Source organism: Aspergillus neoniger (genome assembly GCF_003184625.1).
Source record: "Aspergillus neoniger CBS 115656 unplaced genomic scaffold BO87scaffold_4, whole genome shotgun sequence".
Taxonomy (NCBI): Eukaryota; Fungi; Ascomycota; class Eurotiomycetes; order Eurotiales; family Aspergillaceae; genus Aspergillus; species Aspergillus neoniger.
In genome coordinates, this window is record NW_020291132.1 from 204947 (window position 1) to 218363 (window position 13417).

At 47.4% G+C, this 13417-nt stretch overlaps 6 protein-coding genes and 1 non-coding gene across 7 annotated transcripts; 3 read left to right on the forward strand and 4 right to left on the reverse strand.

The window, feature by feature from the left end:
- Positions 1-353: 353 nt before the first annotated feature.
- On the reverse strand, positions 354-1012 carry BO87DRAFT_382984 (uncharacterized protein; the record flags this gene model as incomplete). Its single annotated transcript, XM_025624634.1, has 3 exons — positions 354-361; positions 474-784; positions 915-1012. 3 exons carry the CDS (start codon positions 1010-1012, stop codon positions 354-356), a joined length of 417 nt encoding a protein of 138 aa, XP_025483570.1.
- Positions 1013-2401: 1389 nt separating this feature from the next.
- Positions 2402-2984, reverse strand: BO87DRAFT_382985 (PLAC8 family protein; the record flags this gene model as incomplete). Its single annotated transcript, XM_025624635.1, has 3 exons — positions 2402-2632; positions 2682-2779; positions 2840-2984. The coding sequence occupies 3 exons, from the start codon at positions 2982-2984 to the stop codon at positions 2402-2404; spliced, it is 474 nt and encodes a 157-aa protein (XP_025483571.1).
- A 1173-nt stretch (positions 2985-4157) lies between these two features.
- On the forward strand, positions 4158-4805 carry BO87DRAFT_445860 (SUR7/PalI family protein; the record flags this gene model as incomplete). The annotated part of the gene is made up of 1 exon (XM_025628187.1): positions 4158-4805. The coding sequence occupies one exon, from the start codon at positions 4158-4160 to the stop codon at positions 4803-4805; it is 648 nt and encodes a 215-aa protein (XP_025483572.1).
- A 268-nt stretch (positions 4806-5073) lies between these two features.
- BO87DRAFT_455673 (aldo/keto reductase) lies at positions 5074-6231 on the reverse strand (the record flags this gene model as incomplete). The annotated part of the gene is made up of 1 exon (XM_025628673.1): positions 5074-6231. The coding sequence occupies one exon, from the start codon at positions 6229-6231 to the stop codon at positions 5074-5076; it is 1158 nt and encodes a 385-aa protein (XP_025483573.1).
- Positions 6232-7235: 1004 nt separating this feature from the next.
- BO87DRAFT_350663 (HET domain-containing protein) lies at positions 7236-9528 on the forward strand (the record flags this gene model as incomplete). Its single annotated transcript, XM_025621087.1, has 2 exons — positions 7236-7379; positions 7585-9528. The coding sequence occupies 2 exons, from the start codon at positions 7236-7238 to the stop codon at positions 9361-9363; spliced, it is 1923 nt and encodes a 640-aa protein (XP_025483574.1). The 3' UTR covers positions 9364-9528.
- A 1278-nt stretch (positions 9529-10806) lies between these two features.
- Positions 10807-11845, forward strand: BO87DRAFT_455675 (class I SAM-dependent methyltransferase; the record flags this gene model as incomplete). Its single annotated transcript, XM_025628674.1, has 4 exons — positions 10807-10859; positions 10922-11032; positions 11096-11346; positions 11412-11845. 4 exons carry the CDS (start codon positions 10807-10809, stop codon positions 11843-11845), a joined length of 849 nt encoding a protein of 282 aa, XP_025483575.1.
- Positions 11846-12306: 461 nt separating this feature from the next.
- BO87DRAFT_t64 lies at positions 12307-12379 on the reverse strand. Its single transcript has one exon. It is a non-coding gene; the product is annotated as a tRNA-Thr (tRNA).
- Between the last annotated feature and the right edge of the window lie 1038 nt (positions 12380-13417).

Genomic DNA, 13417 nt, shown 5'->3' on the forward strand with positions numbered 1-13417 from the left:
AGAGGAAGCGAAGCAGAAGGAAATCGAGAGGATGGGGGACCGTTAGGTCGATCGTCAGTTGCTTGCTTTTTTATTTTATTCGAAAGTGTATATCGCGTGTCACATTCAGAGAGAATCTTGAAGCTGCTGAAATGCCTGTAAGCTAGCAAGAGTCTCTGATAATAGCATATCTGGGTGGAATGCCAAATAACTCAATTGACCAATCAATAATATGCGTGTAAGATTCGATAAGGTAAGGTCTATTGACTGACAAATTTGTATGAAGTCGAATGTGCCTAGCGATATGTGATTCAAGTGACTCCGTTATATGTGTCTGAATATAAATGAATTTGTTGTCTGGGCTCCTGACTACATCACAGCCCTGTAAAGAATTCAAATACATAGCCTTATAGTGTACTCATGAAGATAGTAGTCCAACACCCGTGCTTCGCCTAGACGCCGTAAAAAAGTCTGTACACAACACGATTACTCACATCGAAAGCTATTGACAGATGAAACATCGCCCCCAATATACTTCGCTTGAGCTGGATAAGGACACGGAATCCTGCTGTATGTAGTGCCATTACCCCCAGAAAACTCCACAGGTAGGGTGTCAGGCGCAGTGCCATTCTCGACCCAGCGTCTCAAGGCAGCGAAGACAGTCGTGGGCTGCCCACCCTTTCCTCCTGAACGGTGCCCCAGATCGGGAGACTCGAAGAAGCGAGGGAGCTGTTGAACGTCAGGGAACTTCGCCTTCACATTGTCATAGTATATTTCCGTGCCTCGAGTCGGAATGTGGATAGTTCTAAATTGTACCAGAAGAATTAGTCAGTTCGGCGATCATAAAACGAAGACGTGACGATAACGTAAACCTAGCTTGCGGAATTCCATCGAATCGGGGTCCGCTGCATTCATGGAAGTCGCTGTACTCCTACACAGCGAGGTTGAAGAAGCTCAGATACTCATCATGACTTAGTCCCGCGGTATCGAACTTGGCATTCTTTGCAAAGAAGAGATGTAACCACTCATCCATTCCGGTGCTATTCACACCAGTAACTGAGCCAAAGCCGCTGGTAACCGAGCCGGGATTTACCCCAGGTCAGAACAATTCACTATTCCTTCCCCGGGGACCAGACCAAGCGGCATCGGCAATAGCAGCTGCGCCATGGCTGAGCGCAGTAGTGCGGTCTTAAGGTCAACACATTGAAACATCTGATTGACAGATGAATATGGGATATAATGACGAGCCGTCATGTTCGAATTAATCCCATCAACAACCCCATCCAACAAACATGGGAGTAGGATCTTATTGTCGGTGTTGATTTTAAAACCAGGCTATGGGATTTATCTGAATGTTATAGAATTCTTGGGTTGATAACACAGTAAGACTAAACGCGAACACGAATTGCCCTGAGGTGGGTAAATGAATTCGAATAGGCACTCCAACTGACGAATATGGGGATGTGGAGACATAAAGGGCTCTAAATCCCGTTCGGGAAGTTCGTTTTCGCATTTTGACTTTTCTCTACCCATGAGAGTCCTGTGGGTCCTCTCTCGGCGAAACCTCCTACTTTAAGTAGTATCTACATACAATATCACCATAAGGTGCATATTGAGATGTTCGGTTCCCTTACTATTGATGCTCTGAAGTGGCAAACGTGTAGCCCCATTTTGCCAGCCAATAAAACCGAGTATCTAGACTCTTATATCTGGACTACAAATCAGTAATTAACATTATACTGGGCCCTGGCCAGCAGAGAGCCTCCACCCAGGGCATTGTGTCCTTAATAGTACTCAACTTCTTTGAACAATACTAAAGTATGCTATGCAGAAAGTGATGTTACAAATGTGGTCCCGCGGCAAATGATGAGAAAAAGGACCCGGAAAAAGGGTTGATTCACTTCTGCATGCACAAATGACAAGCCCAGGGTCATACAGTGTAGAATCCCTAGAAGGCTACAAAGTAGTTCATTTGGTTTAAAGGATCAGGCTGAGTCCCACAAATGGAACCGGCTTACAATAATATTTATCTCAATCGCCGTACCCCTGACGATCCTCGAGCCGTTTAAGCCACCGTCAGCACTAAGATCTAACGGTGGCGCCTTTGACGAACCTTTCTAGGGGTCTTGATAATACTTCCAAATGTTCTGGTCGCTTATCCGGCGTATTGCCTTGTATTCCGAAACTTTATGCCAGAAGTATCGGACTAGGTGTCTGCTGGAGTTCTGCAACGATCAACCCAGCTTGAGTAGTCACGTTAACAGTACAAGTACTATCTTCTTGATCTCCAGAAGAACGTTTATGAAGTAACCATACATGTGTGGGTATATTCAAGGCCACCAATCCAAAACGGAAATCAACACAATAATTAGGTATAGTACTATAAATACGAATATATTAAGTTTCCGTAACCGTGACCGGCTTATTGATATGCCATCTGAGGTGCCATTTGGTACCCTGTAACCTGAGGTCTGGTACGTATTTCAGCCTCCTTTTCTTCTTGAATAAGTGCGCAACAGCCACAGCACATGCTCACACAGCAATCGCCGCAGCAGGATCCCTCAATTCCATACTTGTTGCGCAGTTCGCCTCTTCTGATAGTCTGGTAGATCCACTGTGAAAGACCAAGGCTGAGGAAGGACCAGATCACACACTGGACAGCGTTAGTTTTTAGAGGGGTAGAAAGTGTGTCGAGAACTAACATCTCCGTTAATCGATTCGTAGCTCTGCAGTGTGGGGTCACGAAGTCGTGATTGCGTTTTGCCGAAGGCAAGGCATGGAAGGCAGCAGCTGGTCAAGCCTAGACATCGGATCGGTTAGGGATTGCGATGGTGAAGGGCATTGGGAAATCATTACTGACATAATGTGCCCGGGGAACAACAGTCAAAGAGAGAATAGTTCCAGCTAGTGTTCTGGGTGATCCTGCGAAGCTCATCTGAGGTGGCTTGACCATAGGTCGGTAGGTCTCTGGGGTGAGCTCGGTAAACCTTCTCTGCGTCTGCCATTGTGTAGATAAAATGTCTGGGGATTCTTAGACTCTGTTATGAAAATCAGAGATCGAGCGGGAAGTCTGTGCCTTATATATTAGGGAATAGGGGGTGGGCATACCGTCTAAAGAGGAGCTGCTTGTCTTGTTTTGTCATTGCAATGCCTACTTGAACTACAGTCAATCAAACCGTTTCATTGGGCCAGGACATAGGTGGGGTTCTGCATGAAGGGGTTGCAAAACTAGTGGCCTGGCTCTGATTTTGTAGGGTAATAGTGTGTCTTGGCCAATTATACAAGGGCGGGCTCTCATAAAAGCTCACTTTTTTAACACTATTGTAGGCCTCTTAGCAGACGGCGTCCGGGTGTGCTACTTCTTCCCGGCGCATGCGGTGCCTGGAAAGTTCCGTTGTCCCATGTGGCTCGACACGGAGAATACTCGGACATACTGGTATAGTGGTTGGAGTCGCGAGGATCCCTACCAAGAACCGGAACGTGAAAAGCTTGGTGCCGCTGAAAGTTCTGAGGCTTATCCCGAATAGGAAGTTCGCATCCGTATCTCGGTTTCTTACCCAATATTATCAGGGTCTGACCCACTCGGCAGGTTTAAGTTTGGCTTGACTATTAACCTATTATCTGCCCTGAGTTAGGTTGATTTAGTTAATCCAGCCACGTCTTTAATCAAGCGTTGAGCCTCGTCACGATTAAGATATTCAGGGTTTTCAAGAGTAGGGGGCTATCAATTTTTCGTCTCTCGCTACCAAGCATATTGAGGGCATTTTCTTCGATCAGTCGGTTTTCACCAGCTTATAAACCATGGCTCATCGCAATGAGGACATCTCAGGGCATAATCAAACGCTCTTTTGCAGACAGCAGCAGCAGTATCGGATTCTTTAGCCATGGCGAATCTATACCGAGTCCTATTCGTGACTACTTCGTGTTTGCTGAATATCGGGACGCTACTGTGTCTTGTCGTGATCGGTCTGGCATGTACAAAGATGGGAAGCCATAAACTTGAAACACTCAACTTTTTCCAAGTAAGGCTCCGGCATAATTGCAGTTGCGGTCATCAAGACTAATATACTTGTCGCATCAAGATCGATATCCAAAGTAGCCGAAATCTTTCCACGTCGAATGCATTGGGTACAACATGGGATGGGAGCCAGCTAAATCAAACTTACCTAGTCGGCATAATGGGTTACTGTGGAAGTAATAACAGCAACACGACAATGAATTGCATGACCCCGAGAGCTGGCTCGTACTTCAATGTGCTGAAAGCTATGGGCGAGGAAGGAAAGGAGACCAATCTTTCGTCAGCTCTTCGACACTCACTGCATGCATATAAAACAACCTCGACCTGGATGCAAATTACCTACATCCTGGCCATTCTTCTTACAGTCATCCAACTGCTCGCCGCCCTTATCGTTATAAACAAGACATTCAACCGTTTCGTCATCAGCCTTGTCTCCGGTGCCGCGTTTATTTTCCTGTTGGCAGCTGCTGCACTCACGACAGTCAATCTCGTTCTGTTGAAGGGTATACTTGCCACTGAGCTGAAATCACACAACATATCTGGCACGTGGGGCACTCGTGCATTTACCGTTATATGGTTCAGTGTGGCTTTGTTGTGTTCTATGGTATCCTGGAGCATTACCACTTGCTGCTGTTCGCCAGCAAGACGGGAGCCTGGGGTTCAAACTTATCCTGCAATGGGACCGGTGCCAGTCTACCATTCGCTCCCACCCTCTGCACCAAACTATGGGGATGATCATCGTTATCACATGTACCAGATGAACCAAAATCCGGCCTATCAACCCTATTTCCAGTATCATTCACAATAGACGTGATTGGTGCTCTTTGCCTGGCATGAAGGCTCTTATTTGCCGTTAGATGATTTTACTTGGATTCCTCTTTGTACTTTTAATCAGCACTTTTTCTACTTCTTTCCTATATATGAGGATGAATCCGAAGTTCGTTTGACAATATAAGGAGCATATGTATTAAACATTGAACCAAGTAGCACTGTGACAAGAGAATTATCATGGCATTCCAATATCTGTATTGCTTTCATAACTATACAGCCATCATGCTTAAGCTGGAAAAGCATACTCAAGGAGCCGGTCTGATCGGCTTAGTTTGCTCGACCCAGTCGAACTTGCCCATGACCTTGGTCAGCCAGACGTCACCGGGCTTCTCAGCCATTCTCGGAGTAGAATGATCAAACATCGAGCCACTCAGGAAAGTGTGAGGGAACCCAAAGTCAAAGGGGTAAGCGTTGTCAACCTTCGCCATCTCCTCATCTGTAAGAGTCACGCTCAAGCTCGCAATGCTACCTTTGATATGATCGATCTTCCTGCAACCCACAATCGGGAACACATAGACAGACTTCTGCATCACATAGGCCAAAGCCACATCGAGCAGCTTCACGCCCTTAGCATTGCTAATGTCCTCAAGAGCAACAGAAACCTTCTTATCATGCTCGGAGGTAGGAATGAACTTGCGACCAGGGTTATGCTTCTCCCTCTCCTCGAAGCCCTCTCTAGTCTGGAACCGACCCTGATTCAGCACACCATAGGGGCACAACGCCATCCCTTCTTCCCTAGCCATGGGAATAATATCCCTTTCAAAGTCGCGCATTGCTGCGCTCCACATCCCCTGGTACACAGCAAACGGACGTAGTCCGTGGTCCCGGGCATACTGGTTTGCTTTGGTCACCACCCAGGCGGGGGTATCCGAGATACCGAGGTAAACGACTTTCCCCGCCACGGCGAGATCGTTTAGCGCGTGCATGAGCTCCGGGATTGAGGTGGTGAAGTCCCACCAGTGAACGTAGAGTAGGTCGATGTAAGAGGTCTGGAGTTTGCGTAGGGATCGCTCTACGCTGACTTTCATGGACTTGGCATTGTTACCGCCGTAGTTGGATTGGATGGCGTCTTTGTGGTGTGTCATATAGGCGGTTGTGTATTTGGTTGCCAGCACAATCTCGTCGCGGTTCTTGCGCTCTGCCATCCATTCGCCGACTAGGACCTCTGATTGGCCTTCTTGGTAGCCGCTGGCGGTGTCGATAAAGTTGCCTCCTTGGCTGTAGAAGTGGTCGAGGATGGCGAAGGCGTCTTCACGAGCACAATCCCCGTAGCGGGACTCTTGGCGGTTGCCGAATGTCATCGCTCCGAGGCATAATGGGGATACTCGGACAGCTGCTGCTGGGGCCAATTGGCGGTGGCGGAAGAGGGGAGAAGTTTGTGCTGCTTGCTCGAGGGAGGCCATGTTGAGAAGTTGATGTAGGTACAAGGCAATTGATGTGATGGTGGGAATTCACTGAGGTTGGGAGAAACTTACAGCAATTTTAGAAGGTATACTCATGGATGGTTATATACTCGCTGTCCTCCGCTACTCCTGCAAGGTACTGATTGATGTCATGTCATCTAAGGTTTATCCCAGCGGAGGTAAGAAAGACTAACTTGCTTAAGTCCGGGCTTTATGTAACCGGATGACACTGACCCACACGTCCATGCACCATGAAGGTGCTCAGACATGAGCATCGAGTACAAAATGAAACAGCATCAATATATTCATTGTGGATATCGTTCACAATCATCTCGACTGAACAAAGAGGTCAAACCTGATTTGTTCGACAAAAGCGTAAGCGAGACTTACTGCGGCCGGGAGGAACCGAGGGACGGAGTTAAACTATTTTTATACCCGAGCATAGTGGCGATCTGCCTAACAGATTAGGAACTAGATTCGTCTCTGTACCTGCAATATATCTTTTCATATTCAAATAACTCCTACTACGAATCTCCTTCTCACATGGAATAGCAAATAGAAGACATCATTTTGGCCGACTCCACTGAAACCTCCAATGTCTATGTCCGACATTATCAAGGAAGGATTCCTATACAGTCTTGCCTCGAGCTCCCTCTAATTAGATGACTAGTACTCCGTCTCAGTGGGTGTACTCCGGAGTAGGGGTGTTACCACACAATAGTTACTGATCAGGAGCAGTCACTACTACTAGGTTCCACTACGGTTATGCTGCATGCAACTTTTCCCGATTCGGTAAGCCCGCACGGATGCCCGATGAGGGGAAGCCGCGACCGACCACCGTGAGAGTAAGTACTTTCATCGACATAGCGCTGTCTGTGGAGACGCAACGAAGCTCTTAAGTCATGCTGTGCAAGATCTGCAAAGAAGGGTTAGAGGGCATATGGGACCCTGAAAGAACAAGGCGGCTGAAGATAGACTATAGCGACGAAGAATATGGCAATGGTATGCCCTGCAACGTATATGTTGGCCGGCCGTTCTTTCTGATACTGACCCTACTCAAGGCCGAGGTAGCCAGTGGGAGCCGGAAATATATGTGTTTGGGCATCACCTCACCAGGGAATCCTTTGTGGCATCTATCGAGCAAGGCTGTGTCGTATGCTACAAATTCGCGCCATTGCAAGATATGGAGAACCTGGACCGGGAAACCCTTAACACACAACTGGAGAATGTTGAATATTTTTCCGTATTCAAGATATTATTGAAGCCTCGTTGCGTGGAAATGACGGTGTACTATGGTAACATCTCCGGCACCTGTGATATGATTCCTCATGAAGGTATGTGCCAGACATGAAGGCTTATTTGCTCCATGGTATATATTACCCAGTCAGGCTGACCTCTTATAATTGTCTTGATACAAACTTTAAAGGTTTTGATGAGAATTTGAACTTTGAAATAGGGGCATCCACTGACGACCAGACAACGTGGGTGTTAATTGAGCGGTGGCTTAATCGATGTCTTCAAGGACATCCGACTTGCGATGATCAGCATGAAGCAAACTTTATCCCAAGCCGGCTTTTAGAACTGCAAACAGACAGGTTTGATAAAATGTTCCGTCTTGTTGAAAGGCAACATGTCCAGCCCGGAGAGCGCTATATAACGCTAAGCCACCGCTGGGGGTCAACGCCATCCAACCCCGACTTGATCTTGTTGGAGGACACATTTCGCAAACTGAAAGAATACCAGCCGCTCTCTGTCCTTCCCAAAACATTCAAGCACGCTTTCACCATCATTGAACGGTTGAAAGTTCGGTACATATGGATTGACCGTCTCTGTATACTCCAGGATCCGCCTCAGGACTGGCAAAGCGAATCCGCAACTATGGGGCAAATATACAAGAATGCATTTCTGGGGATTTCTGCCCTGGGATCAAGTAACGATGCTGATGGCTGCTTTTTCTCCCGAGACTCAGCACAAGTTGCCCCTAGCGTCGTCAACATACGTGTCGATAACTGGAGTGATCCCAAAGCATTCAGGTTTCGCTCAGAAAAGGGTTGGGCTTGGAAAGTAACATTTGATGGAGAACCTTTGCCAAAGCGAGGCTGGACCTTGCAAGAACGTCTTTTATGCCCACGGGTTTTGCACTTTGGTCGGAAACAAGTTTTCTGGGAGTGCAGGGAATGTACCTGCTGCGAAATACAGCCGAACAATGTTTACGAGTACGATGGTTATCGCAACGACAAGAACAATGATAATGGGGATTCTCTGGACAAATCATCGTTATCATCGCCGGCCGCTCAACACAACCACCTTTGGAAACAGCTTCTTGATGCTCCAAAGGTAAGGTATATAGGTGATCCTAGAGACCAGATCTACGTAGATTGGTGCGCAATCGCAATGGTTTTCACGGCTTGCCAGCTTACAGTTCCCTCGGACAAGCTTGTAGCTATTTCTGGCTTGGCAAAAGATGTCCGGAGGCGCCTCAAGGATCTAGGTTATGATGAAGATAATTATCTTGCTGGGCTTTGGCGTCAGAATCTACCCGGGTGTTTGACTTGGAAGGTCCTGGAACCCGGTCGCAGACCTCCTTCGTACCGCGCACCTTCCTGGTCGTGGGCTTCTGTGGACGGGGCTGTTCAGTTGTGCTATCCAGGCACACATTCTGTGCAAAAGAAAGCTGCCCAGTCTTTTGCGCTTGTCATCAGCGCTAAATGTATTCCTTGCGGAGAAGATGAGACAGGTCAAGTGGCCAGTGGTAGTGTCACTTTGAAAGGACCTCTCGCGTCTGCAACGCTCATTCCAAGCGTTATGACTCTTCCGGAAGAGACTGCCATGTCTGTACTGAGCCTTGAAACCCCTGGAGTGGAAGGTCAAAAGCCTACAGTTAAGTATCCGCGAGCTCGGTGCGAGGTTATATTTGACGTCAAGAGTGAGATGTGTGCCGAGATCTACTGCCTGCCAATCGAAGCTCGCCATATGTTCAGAAATTTTTGGGAACTATTTGGTCTGGCCTTAATTCAGACTAAGCGAGACACGTACTCTCGAGTTGGCTATGTCGAAATGCTGCACGAGAGTGAGATGGCTGCAAAGAATTCCTTCTCCGATTTTCCAAAGCATACTTGCGTCCTCGAGTGAATATAGGCCAGACTTCTCTACAATCATGATCTCGCCTCATAGTAGGCTTCATCGCTCGTTCTACCAAGGCCCTTCCAGGCATGTTGGTGTGTTGGAGCGACAGCCGAATCCCACTGGAAGTAGTAGTATTTATAGTCGAACTATCTTAGTTGATATAACCGCTGGAAAATCTGGACCAGCTATTGAGATAGTACACCCTGCCTGGCTTCAAGTCTCCCCAGCTCCATACGGCAGTTTTAAGGACTGGCCAGAAGTAGAAGTCTCCTAACACGGGAAGTTTCGCAGTCTAATGTGACTGCTTCTTTTTAACTACCATAGGCTGGAAGTCTCCGGGATCCAAAGTCCTGATTGGTGCCCTTCTACCGCATAGTTACATTTACATAAGTCTTTATTCGAGGGTGATCTCAAAGATACCAACTCTGGATCAGACTGCCCCTGTAGGATATACTTGAAAATTCATGTAGAGACCGGATTCCCCTTCCTCCGATATACTGGATATATTCAATATTGTGTTTGTAATCCAAGGTCCGCTAGACTTACGTCGTTGGATGGCTCCAGGGAAATTAGATACTCCCAGTGGGATTCGAAGGTATAGTTCCTAGGATGCCAACATTGGGCCCTCTTCCAGCGCAATCACCGACACCTCCATTGGAAAGCGGGGTAAATTTGATACCCGAGAGCGGCAAATAATCGAGCTGGATCGAATGCCGGGTGTGATCCAAGTCATGCGCGTCAATGTGAAACTATAAATTGTGATCTCAGGCTTGCAGTATGCTCCTTTCTGTGATAAGCATTCTCAGCCAATCTCGAATACGGGCTTCAGCAGGCGCCACCAGGTGTTGACCGAGCAGAAACAGTACTAGTACACTACCAGTATTTTTGGACCATGCTGTCACAAATTCTGAGGATTTCCTCAAGTGCGCTACACATCATGCAGGCAGACACTTCATGAAGTTTAGCCGGACTCATGATAAGCCGGACATCTCCGTGATACGTGGCTATTGATGGGGCACGAGCACAGATCGGCACGGTTGTGACGGTCTGCCAGGGCAGGGAAATATAGCCGAGATGATCATTGGAGACGCTCCGCTGTCGGAACATGTAAACTCTGGCCAGGTTAATCAGGTCATCAATGCCGCACCAATCGCTTTGTTATGACAACTTGTCAGAGTGGCTGACTGAGAGGGGTGCAGGTTGTGACAATACTTCAGCTCCTGCAGCTACTCCACTGGTTTGGTGGAGCTGAAGAGTCCTCGGCGGCAAACAAGAACCTATAACCACCTACATGTAGACTTCAAGCGATGATGGTAATTGGTGAGGGGATTAGAGCTGGGGCATGATCGAGAGATCGAGATCCTGTATGAGGTCAGGTAAGGGGGTTCTGCTGTAGTATAAAAGGTGGGTAGAGGGACGCTGTCCCTTCAGCACCAACAAAACGCAAAAATGGCTGCTCAGGACAAATATTGCTTCGAAAGAGATAAGAAAGAGTCGGAGAGGTACGGTCTCACACATAAGCAATGTTCATGGATAGTCATGCAATTCTCTAATGCCACTCTAGGCTGGATTCACAGCACCGCGTCCTCGTCAGAATCAGCGGGGATACCCTCATTCATCCTTCAATTCCAATCGAAGACATCCGTTCTGTTGCAGATATAGCTACTGGGACTGGGTGAGTCTCTCATCTCCGTGCAGGGCCCAGTCTTTGAAGCTAATGAGTAAATCTCCGGTGCAGGATTTGGCTGCGAGATTTGAAGAGATCGCTAGATACACCTCAAGTCGATCGCTACTATCATGGATTCGATATCTCATCCGAGCAATTCCCTGATAACCCAGGAGCGATCCAATTTAGTGTTCACGATCTGACTGTCCCATTCCCTCAAGAACATTGGGGACGATATGACTTGGTACATGTTCGTCTTCTAGTCGCTGCTCTTGAGGAACCTGACTACAAAGCTGCGATCGCAAATATCTCGAGAATATTGAGTATGGAAGACCCTTCATATGCCCATTGCAATCTCTTCCTTGACTCGATACTAAGATGACTGCAGAGCCCGGAGGCTACCTCCAATGGGAAGAAATTGACGCTGAAACCTACCTCACACAAGGCTACCCGGTGCTCAGTGAGCTTTATCGCTGTTTTGACTATGGACTTACAGCCGAGGGCAAATGCTTTCAGGCTTCAGCTAAGGTATATGAAGAGACTCGGGCAGCTAAATTCGTGGGTGTAGAGCGACTGTGCTATGATTCGCACAAGATTCCTGATCTGCGCTATGATGTCGAGGAGAGACTTGCTGCGATAATCAGAACACTTTATGTCTTCCTTTTGCTGAGATCTAAGCAAGTCGATACCGCAGAAGTCGCATCGCAAGAGGCAGAGAATCTTGCTCAAGAACATCGGCGTCGGTGCGCAGAGGGAAATTCCCCGCCCCTGAAGTTGATGAGGGTTGTGGGTCAGAAGCCTTTGCATAGGGCATCGCTGTAGGCTAGGGTAGGAGATGATGTGTTGGTTGTTGATTGTATCTTTTGAGCAAACCTTTCTGGAACGACTTATTATAGCCATTCTGATTCTTATGAGCAAGGGTTTATCTTCAGTTAGGAGAGAAAGTAGATCCATGAAAAGTCAATACCGGACAGCATCCGCCGTATCAGCTTTCATACAGTATGTGGTGCGAAATGGCAGATACTGCAATGTCTCAAGTGCAAGACTATCATCAGATTTACTTCCGCCACATAACATCCCTGTTTGCTGGCTGCGGTGAAAACAGGGAAAACGTAGCAGGCCTGCAACGGAGTTCACAGCCGAGGACAAATTAGCTATCACATCAGGACTACGCGGCAGGCTTTTGTGCATCAAATCTCTGACGAATAATTAATGTGCATAGTTCTTCTGACTAATGCCCGAACTGAAAGCAAGGGATGCAAAAAGATAAAAGATAAAAGAAATGCTCCCACGCGGATTCGAACCGCGGACCTCATGATTACTAGTCATGCGCTCTACCAACTGAGCCATAGGAGCTGATTGGTTGAATTACGGGTCCTGTATATACAATATATTCTACAATCCTTTTATCCTTGCCCACCTGATCAAATCTGTGCAGTAAATACTACTAGTGAGACTAGAAGGGTACTTACACACAAAGCTACCCTACTTGTTCATTGTTGGGAGCATGAAGTCAAATATATGGTGTACCTCAACTCTTGTGTTTCTCATGCGTAGGTTTTGTTTTCGTTGCCCCAAGCTAGTCACTGTGTAGTATATTTCTATGCCGATAATACCAGCCCTTGTACCTGCAGATATTCCATTGACCTCATGCCTACCTTTGGGGCGGGAATACTCGCTCCTTCGTCAAAAGGGTCCAGTTCCTACAGGAATAGGGCCACTAAGGATGATAGTCGGCGCTTTGCCCAACCACGAGCCGTCTACCAAGTACTTTGCGCCAGCCGTCCCTTATTATACGTGATCGTAGATTAACTTTAATTAAGAATGGCCCATAATAGGAACGATTTGCTTTACAGGCTGAGTATTGTGTACACAAAAATGAGGCTGTGCTATCTGGCCCGTATGCAAATGAAGGATTATTACCAATTTACCCGGATTGGCTGGCATTGGTTCTACAACATGCTATCAGCCGAGACTTGAGAGCCACCTTCGGTAAGTCGTTCACTAACAGTGCTGTTTCATGAACAGGGTCCTTGTGAACACCCTCTGAACACACCCGGAGATTGAACAACCCCTTGGCTAAATTGATCATTGCCCAGGGGCTGATATACATCAATCCTTGAGAATGCAGGGCAAGTTCTTGGAACCAGAGACACCGTTTTGGCCAAAGCCCCCACCCTGGAAGCTGACAGAAAGCTTTTGCAGCAAGAAGCCAAGGCCGCAACAAGATTAAGGTCCGGCATGCTTAAGGCTAAACGCCGGGGATTTGCCCGGATTGGCCGTTGAGCCAGCTACTGGTCTGACTATCACACTATTGGGGGGTGTCTGAAAGTAAGACTAGCCAAGCCAAGAAGAGGGCCATGACCCGTGTCTCTCCCTCTACGCGCATGCAAA